Here is a 12,117-nt window from a genome sequence, read left to right as displayed (position 1 = left end):
AGCACAGGCCGGGCGTACGAGTGTGCGCGGGCACATGTGAGAGTCTCCTGGAAACACGGGTCGGGCGCGTCCACGCGGGCGCCCTCCCGAGCCAAGGCCGCCGTCCAATCAGAGCGCAGCTCCAGGCTGAGCTGAATGTGGGTCAGAGGTCAAGCTCTTCAATAATGGAGGCGGTGCCGTACCTGCGGTGTGGCGGGAGAAACAAATATAAACAAGTAAACAACAACAACAGACTCAGATTTTCAGTATAAACTGAAAACACTTCAATTTTTGTGTGTATATTTATGTTTGTGTTTTTTTGTTGGTAATTCTGTCCATGGGCGGGGCTAAGGACGCTGCCTGCTGATTGGCCAGAGAGTTTTGGAGCTACAGCTCAGTGGAACAGAAGTAGACACAGGCGTGGAGTCACTGTCCGCCTGGAAAAGATAATCTGGCAAACATTAGATCCTTACAAACATTTTTCATTATTTAAATTATTACATTTACAGTTATTATAAGTAACTTATTGGATGTCGGCGGGAAAAAACTTGTTCCAGATGAACAGCGATTCCACGCCTGTGTCTTCTTGTGGTCTACAAAACTCAGTAGCCAATCAGCAGGCAGCTTCCTAAGCTCCGCCCACGGTCATAATCACAAACAAAAAACTCTGGGAGCACAAAATGCAAAAGAGTCGGAGCAAATAATACACATACAAATAAAAAATACAATCATTTTAAACGATTAAATCGTTATTTTGATAACTATTGGTCTCGCCTTAAACTCTATATTGAGGCGAGACCGACAAAGATGTTTTTTTTTCCTGAAATGTAGTTTAAAAAAATGCAAAAAAAAGGAAAGGAATTTTTTTTACCTTTTATTTTCTTTCCTCAGTCGCCTTGACCTTCTTCATTCTGGCTCAGTTTGCATTGTAATGTATACTTATTCAAATAAAGCTTTATTTAAAAAACAAACTGGGTCGAGAACCCGCTTGACCCACAACAAGTCTGTGTAACAAGTGAAAAATTACACATAACAAATATAAATTCCTCTAATCGAACCATAATTAGTTTTATTTTGAAATCACAGGACTGACACAAACTGTTATTATTAATATAATAAAAATGCTTTGTATGTAACATGAGCAACATGAGCAGCTGACACATACTGATAAATCTAAATGTGCATGAACAGTATGGACATGTGTAAACTGAGTCATGTGACCAGATCAGGCCCTCAGGGTGTTGAAGACCACCCCCCCCCACACACACAGAAAACTAGGCCAACACACATATAACACACTGCTAACTGTCTTTTTTTACATTTTCTTGATGAAATAAATAAGTGAAAGGGTGAATTTTTACCTCGAGTGTTGACATGAAAGGTGATGAATTCAGCTTCAGCCTCAGATTCACTGTCCTGACTCGCGTCATCGTTAACGGGATCACTTTCACCTGTGATGCTTTTTCCTGCTAAAACAAAACAAGATAAAATGGCCGCCATGCTAATGTCCTGTCACTGTTCTGCTCTCTTTACCAGAAACTTCATCTATTCTATGAATCTGCAGGCATTTCCTGCTTCTGCGGAAACTAACATGTACTTATTTTCCAAGAACAACTACTGAAATTAAATATTTTCCCCTAAAACTACCTTACTTTCTTGTGACAGGAAGTAGCCTGTTTCAACAGGAAGTAGCCTGTTTCAACAGGAAGTAGCTCACGGTTCCATTTTCTTTCAGTATAAAATGTCACCTTTACACATATTAAATCAATTATAAAACATGCATGGCACAGAAGTGGTTTAGACTTCTCTCTGTGTTAGGTTTTGCCTTTGTTGTGACAAAAATAGCACAACTTTATTAGCTCAGTGGAGAGAAAAGACACAAGACACACAAAAGACCAGGATTATTACAACCACATTATATATACAAGGAGAAACATCTGTAGATAAGAACACACAGCGAGAGAGAGTAGAAGATCCAAGCTTTTATTAAGGTGTGACTCATCAGCTGCCACTGTAGAAGCCATGCCCCCTTTCACTCTCTCTCTCACACACACTCATTCTTGTACTGAGCCCCTTACACTAACCCTGACCCTAAAAACAGGTCTTAACGCCCATAAAGACCTTTCACATTGTGAGGACCATCATAGACATAATGCATTCACTGGCCCCTTACCCTAACCTTAACTGTCACAACTAAATGCCTAACTCTAACCTTTACCCTCACCCAAAACCAATTCTAACCCTAACCCTAAAACCAGGTCTTAACCCCCCAGAAAGACATTTTAAAGATGTGAGGATGAGCCAAAATGTCCTAAACTCAGATGGTTTACATGACTATCGGTCCTCACAAAGCCATACATACAAGAATACACACACACACAGTTTCTCTGAAATGAGTTTCTGCTTCACTAGGACCAGGTTTTGGTCTCCATGAGGAATACTGCTCCTGAAAAGGTCAGTGTTTACGCCAGAAAAGGTCTTAAAAAGGTAACAAATACAAGTACCTCTCACACACACATTCTTGCACAGCATTTTCAATAACCCCTTACCTTTCAACTAAGTGTCTAACATTAACCCTTAACCTAAAACCTAGTCATCAGGACCAGCCAAAATGTCCTCACAAAGATATATTGGTGTTCTATACACACAGTTCCTCAGAAATGAGGTTCTGCCTCACTAGGACCAGGTTTTGGTCTCCATGAGGACTATTGGTCCTGACAAGGTCCTAAAGAGTCAACAAACACAAGTATACACACACACACCAGGAGAACGTGCCCAACAAGAAAGGCTCTTGTGTTTGTTTGGACGCCGAGTGTCTCGAGGGACAGACGCCACCACCGATTGTGAATGTGGTTTTCATGCTCTGAGCTCAGGTGGACCACAGAAGGACAGGAGGTTGCAGAGTCTTTGTCCCGGTCAAAGTCTTCCTGCAGGACAGCGTGGAGTCAGTGGAGGAGAAGAGACAGAATGAGTGGACACAATGTGCCGAACACAGACTCGGACATTTTTATTGTACGACTTGTTTGTGTTCTTATATTTTTTTTTTTTATATTCTCTACAGTAGTGTTTTATTGTCTGTTCTGTTGTTTGTTTCTTTATTTTATTTATCTCTGATGTTGTATTTAACGTGCTTTATAAATAAAGTTGGACTGGGTTTTAACAGGTGAGTTAACTTCATGTGTGGCATTGATAAGTGAGTCAAAGGAGGAGCAGGAAAGTCGTAACAAAAATATCTCACGGCCCGAATAACAGTTGTGTTGTGGGCTGGTTGTGGCCCCCGGGCCTTGAGTTTGAAACATGTGAACTCTACACTATTGGACAGTACAATAACTAAGACTCTAATGCACAAACCACATATTTTTTTGAAATGTGAACTTAATTTTAAAGCTTTGTATGAATTAATAATCACATTTGATAAAACAGGAAATTAATCATATATCTATAATCTGTGTTTGTGTCCTAATTTAAAAAAACCCAAAACAATCAACACTTTAAAAAAAAAGCATTCTGATCTGTAATTATGTGATTCCTGTGTTGAGAAAGTGAGCCCCCTAGTGGACACTCAGCATCATGTCATCCCGAGAAACCCACCTTTAATTCTCCTCCTTCACTTCTGTCATTACTAACATCCAGATTATATGTAAATTACTTCATAAAATAATCCAGTTCACATCTCAAACGTCATAATCTGACTACGACTCCGGTAATCTGACTGAGACATACAGGAAATTGATTTACAATCAGAATAATTCACGTTAATCTGAGTTTTACTGCCGTACACAGTGATATTCTGATAATAATCTGACTAAAAGTACAGTAGCAAGACACTAACATTTTCTAAAAAACTTAAGCCCAATAAAGTCATACCATAATATTAAGAAATAACCAGATTAAGACATCCAATCCAATACTAGTCACAATATGTGTATATGTGTTAATAAGATTATAATGCTGGGTGGGTGTCATAATCGGATTATGTGCTGCAAAAAGGTAGACCGTAATTTTTTTTTTGAAAGAAAGTAAAAATAAAACAGCATGAATTCTGACTTTAATCTCAGAACTACAGAATTCTGACATTAATCTCAGAATACATATGTATTGATTTACAATCGGAATACTTCACATCTTAATCTGAGTCTTACTGCTGTTCACAGTGATATTCTGATCATAATCTGATTAAAATAACAGTAGCAAGACACTAGCACACAAACAGCCTTATCTAAAATACCTAATCCCAAAAATGTCATACCATAATATTAAGAAATAATCAGATTATGACATGTAATCCAGTACTAATCACAATATGTATACTATATGTCTTAATGTGGAATGTCATAGTCAGACTATGTGCTGCAAAAGGTAGACAGTAATATGAATGGGGGAAAAAAATAATCTGAATATCAGATTATTCCATCTCCAGTTTAATCTGAACACTGTCGTTACAATAAAACGAGCCAAAGACGCAAATCATTGCACACATACAGCGTATTTATGAAAAATAAAAAGAAAGGCATTTTAACAGTAGACAAAAGAGTTTGATTACATACGTTTACATACATTGTTTTTATGATGATATAGATATGGTGGCTAACTGGTTAAATAGATTCTTACACTGAAGTGAGCAGTTCTGGTATAAACAAAGACAGGGAAACAATGGCAGCCTTCGAGGCACATGTTAGTTTAAAAAAAAATAAAAAAATCAACAGCATCGTGAAGTGAACAAATCATTTTGGCTCCGAAATGTCCAAAGGTCACGAAAAGCAGTCCCGTGTGAGTTCGTTTTAGCCTCCACAGTCCGATCATCATCGCAGCCAGGAAGTGAGAAAATATGTTGATATTTACGTGTATCTAAGATGTTTTTAAAAAAAAATGTTTTCTTTCATTTAACATGATTAAAAATGTGAAGTAAAATTACTCAACGATGTGGCAGAAAGAAGGTAAAGCTGCCATGTTAATGTTCCTACTGAGGAGACAACAGAGGATACGTCCTATTGTACATCTGAAGATACATCCTAGTGTACATCTGAGGATACATCCTAGTGTACACACCATAGTGTACACCTGAGGGTACATCCGAGTGTGCATCTGAAGATACATCCGAGTGTGCATCTGAAGATACATCCTAGTACATCTGAGGATACATCCTAGTACATCTGAAGATACATCACTTTAAAATAAAAGGAGCCAAAACAGGAAGAAAAACAGTTATTTATGGAAGAGTATTCAGGCAAAGAAAGCAAAAAAAAAATCAGCATGAATTCTTTAATCTCAGAATGTCAGAATTCTGACTTTAATCTCAGAATGTTAGAATTCTGACTTTTTTCTCAGAATTCTGACTTCAATCTTGAATTCTGACTTTAATCTCAGAATGTTAGAATTCTGACTTTAATCTCAGAATGTTAGAATTCTGACTTTAATCTCAGAATGTTAGAATTCTGACTGTTTTCTCAGAATTCTGACTTTAATCTTGAATTCTGATTTTAATCCTGAATTCTAACTTTAATCTCAGAATTCATTTCATTTTTCAAATTCATTTTTCATGCGGCCCTAATTCTAAAAAAAAATTCAAAAATGACTGAAGTTTTCCCTTTGTTAAGGATATTTTATCATGGAAAATTGACTAAGGGAACTCCTCAGAGCCTTGAAATGCACTTAAATATATAATCTCACTAAATTTACAGAAAGGATATTATTATTACTATTATTATTATTATTATCAACGCCTCATTTAGTGCATCTCTAATTAGACTGCCTTTGTTTTGTTTTTACACAGGAAGGAAGAGATATTTCTCAGCTGCCTATCAAGAAAGACGACACGACAACAAATACTGTATATGACTAAATGTCTTTGCAAGATAACAAAACACGGGCGGAGCAATATGGAATAGAAATGAGGAAGTTTTTGGTTGAGAGCTGCTTTAATATTCACTTTAAATGAAGCCGATTTGCAATCATTTTCTCTTCATTTTGCTGCGTCACAATTCAGGGGCTGCATCCTCTATAGTTCCAAAACATGACAGGGTGAACTACACATGAGTTATATGTGATTAAAAATTCCTCACATGACGTAAATTACGATAAAAACAATAATAATAATAAAAAAGGGCCGTTCACATACATCCAAACTCAATTTCATTTAGAACATTTTCTATGTTCTAGAACAAAACGATATTATTTACATGTCTACAATTTTATTTACACTGTAAATATTAACGTCATGCTGTATATAATGTGGTTATAACGTCTGTACTGCATATACCACTGTATATTAAAATTATTTTACAGTTGCCAATCACATGTTCACGTAAACAGCACTTTTTAAAAAATGTTTAATAGGGCCGTCGTAAAATTATCGCTATCACTTCGCAAAATTACGTGACAATTGTATCAAATGTATGTATTTACATACAAACGGAGGTCTTGGACCAGGCTGTTTTTGTCGCACAAAACAACCACAACATTTGGCAAAACCTAGGTTATCCACAATTTAAAGATTACCGTGACCCCCCCAGTCACACACATTAAAAAATCATGGCAGAAAGCAAATTAGCTTGCAATGATAGCGACTAAAACCTAGCGTGAATTTTAAATGGTAAATGTTAGCTAAATGAGTCAAAACTTCACCTTATGCTATTTTATGTTATTTAAAACATATTCTATCATCTTACCTACAAAGTTTTTGCAAATTTTGTGTGGGGAACCCAAAAAAAGTCTCCCGCGACCCATCTGTGGCACCAGAGCCAGTCTTTGGGAAACATTACTTTTGTGCAGCACTTCCGGTTTGGTGGCTAGACGTTTGGTGTAGTGGTTTAGAACTCTCACCTTTGCTCAAGAAGACCTGGGTGCATGCATATTTGGGGATTTTGGGCAAATTGGACACTGAGAGTGGACGGCTGTTTGTCTCTGTGATGGACGGGCGATCTGTCCAGGGTGTGACTTTCGCCGTATGTCAGCTGGGATTGGAGGATAAAGCCATAGAAGACGAGTGACTTCTACAGTTTGACTTTGACGGATTAGTATTGCTAAAGGGTAACGTTTGGTGATATAACGGACAGTTGGTCGAAGCGGGAAAAAACATGAATGGAATGGGAATGCAAGTCGGGAATGTGGACCGTATAGTCTTCTCCTCCAAGGAAAATATGACTTAATGGCTGAAAATAAATCTAAAGAAGATCATCAACCAACCACGCAGGAAATGTCGGTAAAAACCTCCCACACGCAAGAGTTTTCCTTCATATGACCCAGATTTGACCTTCCATTTCCATTTGTTAACCATAGTTTAGATCGGGGGTGACCACATTTGTAGCCAATCAAACTCTGGTGTCCCGCCCCCTTTTAACACTAAATGATTATTTGCCAATTAGTTGTTAATCAAATCAGTAAGAGGCCAAAAAAATACAAAATTAAATAGTATTTTTTATTATGTTTTTTGTGAAATGTGAGTTGTGGACGTCAATATTTTCTAAATGTTCAGGCGAAACAAGCCGTTTTTACTGTATGTCTTTTCTGTTCTTGTGTATCTTTACTTTTTTTGAGTATTCAAGGGTTTTAGTTCTTAGCTTTTTTACAGCGATTAGCAGCGATTAGCCATTACATTGTGTACTTGCGCTTCAACGTATTCTTATGAATACCGTGTGAAATGACGATAAATGTTGAAAAAACATAGAGTAGCTCTCCGAAGAAGAAGAAGAAGGTTGGTGACCCGTGGGTTTGAGAGAGTTCCCACCACATACGATACGTGAAAGGAAACGGACACCAGAAGCGGAAGTGCGGCACCAAAACAGGAAGTGGGACCCCTCGTTACTTGTGCAGTCAAAAATAAGGCCTATGTGCACTCTGGGAATGCTACTGCCACCTTTGAACCTTTGGAAATGAGGGTTTGTGTTGCTGTTGTTATGAACGTTATTGCTATTGTTAGCTTCTTTTTGTCGCTCTCTCGAAACGTGAAGCTCCTGAACGCACCAGACAGTAAAGAGGACGACGCCCATGAATGTGGACGCAGCTTTCTTCAACGTGTACTTTTAAATAAATATGTACTCATTGTTCTGCGGTTATTTTGAGTGAAATCTGCGATTGCGGTGTGATTTTGCGACATTAGAGGGCGCGGTCCCTTAAAACGAGGACAAAATTTAATCCAAAAATGGTTATCGAACCCCCCCGGGTGACGGTGCGTTCCAGTTGTCGTCGAAAGTTCCTGACACAGGATTTCAAGATGGCTGCCCCTCCCTCGTGTCGACACTAAAAAGTCAGCTTCCTTTTCCTGTCTCATTAGTTTCACAGTAAGTCAGTAGTACACATAGTACTGCTCAATTTTTCTCTCCTTTTTCCTATTCAACATTTTCTCATTTGCTCCTTTTTGTGTTTGTTTGTTTGTTTGTTTGTTTGTTCCCCCCAGTCATTTGCACTTCAGATAAACACATGTTTGTACATTAGGAGCCAGCACAGATTTGCTAGTGAAACAAATATAGCATACACAGATATTTTTTTTCTTTGTTTTTGTTTTTCTTACAAACTTAGATCAGCCACATTTAAGGATTTCATTGAAAATATACCAAGTGTTAAAAAATGGTAGAAGCTGTGTGTTCATGTTGATATCGAAACAGAATTTATATAAAACCCCACATTTTTATGGTTTTAAAATTTGGAATATATAAATATATATATATATATATATCTATATATAAAATATGTCTTTGGATTTACTTTGGATTTATCTGGCTCAAGCCTCTTAGTACAGGCACTTGCGGCTTTATACTTCATTATTATTACAAAACTATTATAGTGTATGTTCACTAGAAACTGACAGAACAACAGCTTTTTTAAAAAAAAACAAAAAACATTACAGCCTGGATGGAGTAAATATGATATAAAACAAAATGTGTGAAAATAACAGACAGAGTAAAGAATGAGGAGGAGGAGAAAGAATTTTAGAAAAAGAAGCACTGATGCAGGCAAACGTGAAGTGCCTCGGCGGCGGCGGGGGGCGGAGACTCTACTCGGCCAGGTACAGGGCGACGTCGTGAGGAGGAGGAGGAGAGGAGAGGAGTGGATACACAACAGTGACAGGAAATTACATCTTCCTTCCTTTTTCCTTAAACAGTGACACGACAGTGATATGACAGGAAAACGGGAGTTATAAATAAAAAAGAAAATCAGGTTTGTGATGAATAAAATCAAAGTTTCTTATAAGTTTAGTACAGGGATTACTGGCAGATATTGAAAAAGCATACATTTGTCTTAAGATGAAGCATTTTTGATTTTTGTAGACGTAGAAGAAGCCGTCAATATGCTACTTGTGTGACGGTGTTTTCTACAGCATCCACTCTTATTTTAGGGATGGAAATCATCAATAAAGTCATTTTATTTAAAAAACAACAACCATGATATCAATAAAAGAGTCTAATTCTATGGTTTATTATTATTGTTAGGGATGCAAAATATTGGACCTTTTTTTTGCTCATATCTTATTTATCGGGAGTGCTTGTACTAGATTAAATGAAATAATATGTCACAGGAGACATTTCTTTCATTGTGCAAATTAATATGCAGGAAGAAATTAATAATTGAGGATGGCACAAGCACAGAAGTCAAGGAGATAAAGCCAATATCGAGCTGAAAATATTGAGCATTCCAAATTATTTTAAATTCAATTTCTGCTAAATGGAAACTATTTTAGTTTTTGGCTCATCAGCGAATGTTGAAAAAGCACTTGACACGCAGAAAATGACCTTAATCAATAAAGAGACGTGTGTAAAATGTTAAAAGTTTGATAAATATAAAGCAAGTTAACAACTTCCAATATATACTGTAGCTATGGAAGAAACGTACACTGCGATATCATTATTAAAATTCTATTTACCTGCATTTGCCGGAGGTTTTCCTGGTAATGGTGAATGTTAAGTGCGCGCTCCGAGGCCGACATGATGTTGCCGTTCTCCTGGTTGGCGGCGGACGCGCCTGCCGCTGGCTCGCCTCGGCCCCACGGCAGGCAGCGAGAGCCTTGCAGGGGACTCTGGCCCAGCGACACGTCTGCCTCCCGCAGCGCGGTGGACCCGGCGAGGGCCAGCATGCCGCCCACTGCCGCCGGGCCGGAGGAAAAGTGCTGGCTGAAAATGCAGCCCCTGTGCGAAGCTGCCTGGCCACACGTCAGCTCCCCCTGCTGGCCGTGTTTCACTCGGGTGACACTGCTCTGCCAGAGGCCGGTGTGCGGGAATGTTTGGCTCTCTGCCGTTTGTCCGTTACACACCGGCATCGGCGCGTGTCCGTTGTGCGTGACGCCAGTGTGCGGCAGCTTCTGCTGCTGCTGACTCTGTGGCCACTGCTGAACCTTGTGCGCGTCGAAGGCGGGGCTTCCTTGCAGGTGAGGTGCGGAATAGTGCACGGGAATATTTGGCGGCGGGGAGGATTTTAAGTCTTTGCAAGGAATGAGGGGAGGTAAAATGTCCATGACGCCAGGTGCTACATTGTTTGGCGTTTTCACAGAGCTCTGCAGCATCGGTCCGTTTGCTGGACGCTCCGTGTGGCCGAAGGACGCCTGCCCGAGGGACTGAAAAGGAGCCAGAGGATCCACCCCTGAGACATTAGGGACAATAAGCTCTGGGATTTCTATCGACGGGCTGAAAATGTCCTGGAGCTGCAGCTCCTGAGGAGGCAGCAGTTTGGCGTCAGACTGAGCGAGAAGGTGACTTTGGTGCGAGAGCTTCTGGCCGCCGTTGAAGATCACAGCGGCCTCCATGATGGCGGTGTCCTGCTGGTGAGCGTAGAGGCCGTTCTTTGGCGAGAACGCATGATTGGGACTCAGCTTCTTAAACATCTGATCCTCGGAGAGATGAGCGGCAACGTGGCTGAAGGCGCCGTGATGATTGTTGCTCCCTGGCGTCAGGCCGTTGGTGGGTCTGGGGTTCTCCTGGAACAAGATGTCATCGATGTAGTCGAATATGTCGGTGGTGAGGATGCTGTCCAGGTCGGACTTGATGCTGTTCTGCTGATCGCCCTCCTGACCCAACCTCTTGAGAGCGTTCTCCCACTCCACCAGCTCTTCGTCGCTGACCTCCAGGTTCTGCAGCGTCGTGGGGAGGTCGCCATTCTGGGCAATCTTCTCCAGGTTGTCAATGACGGCCATCACAGACTGTTTGGACTCCTCCTTCACGATGGCACTGTTAACCGTGCTGCTCATGGCCCCGGCGTCCTGCCACGTGTCGCTGGGAATGCTGACCAGGGCGTGGCTCTCCATGAACACCTGGTCCACAGGTGAGGGCGACGCGGGAGCCTGCGTATAGGCCGACTCGTCCTGTCTCATGAAGCAGTCCAGCAGAGAGTTGGGGGGCACGTCTTTGCCCATGTCGCAGTCGAATTTCTTGTTGAACTGATACAGCGAGACGTCCACAGTGGCGGTGGTGGTGTACAGGACGGCTTCCCCTGTGGTGATGGCAAAGGCTGGCTCCGCCTGCCTCCGGCGCAGATATTCCTCACCCTCCGCTTTGCTGGGAGAGACCAAAGAAGTCACATTAGAGATATTAACAACTACTTTAGCATAGCTAATTAATAGCATGTTAAGCTCCGTCCTGAGTGTGAATTTGAGTGTAAAAGCCAGTCTGTGTTTCTCAAACTCTCTATACGGGGACCGAATCACATTATACAGTCAATTTTGAGCAAAGGGCAAATTTGCCTACCAAATCTTTGGGGAATGTGCTTGGTGTCTAATCATACATGTGTATATACATATGTGTATGTATATATATATATATATATATGAATAAATATATATCTATAAATATATGTATATACATATATACACATATATATATATATTTACATATATACAAACACATATATATAAGTATATATATTTACATATATATACACACACATATATATAAGTATATACTGTATATATATATATATAATATAAACTAGTACTCGATTATTGACTTGAACTGCTTTGATAATCTGAATGTTATTTTTTCACAGGCTTTCTGATTTTTCAGCTTCTTAAATGTGAATATTTTCTGGTTTCCTTGCTCCACATAAACAAAGAAATCCTTCAAACTGAATCATTTTGGTCTGTGGACAAAACAGGACATTACGTTTAACTGGGCGGCTCAATCGATTATGAAAGTAACCGCTAGTTGCAGCGCT

General features: G+C 39.9%; 1 protein-coding gene across 1 annotated transcript in view; it reads right to left on the bottom strand.

The window, feature by feature from the left end:
* LOC131475172 (aryl hydrocarbon receptor-like) overlaps window positions 1–12,117 on the bottom strand; it is a 35,445-nt gene that overhangs the window by 133 nt on the left and 23,195 nt on the right. Inside the window, 2 exon segments of the mRNA XM_058653082.1 lie at window positions 19–131; window positions 9,839–11,462. Coding sequence (XP_058509065.1) covers window positions 19–131; window positions 9,839–11,462 — 1,737 coding nt within the window.

Source organism: Solea solea, chromosome 2 (genome assembly GCF_958295425.1).
Source record: "Solea solea chromosome 2, fSolSol10.1, whole genome shotgun sequence".
Classification (NCBI taxonomy): Eukaryota; Metazoa; Chordata; class Actinopteri; order Pleuronectiformes; family Soleidae; genus Solea; species Solea solea.
This window is presented reverse-complemented; position numbering and strand designations above follow the sequence as displayed.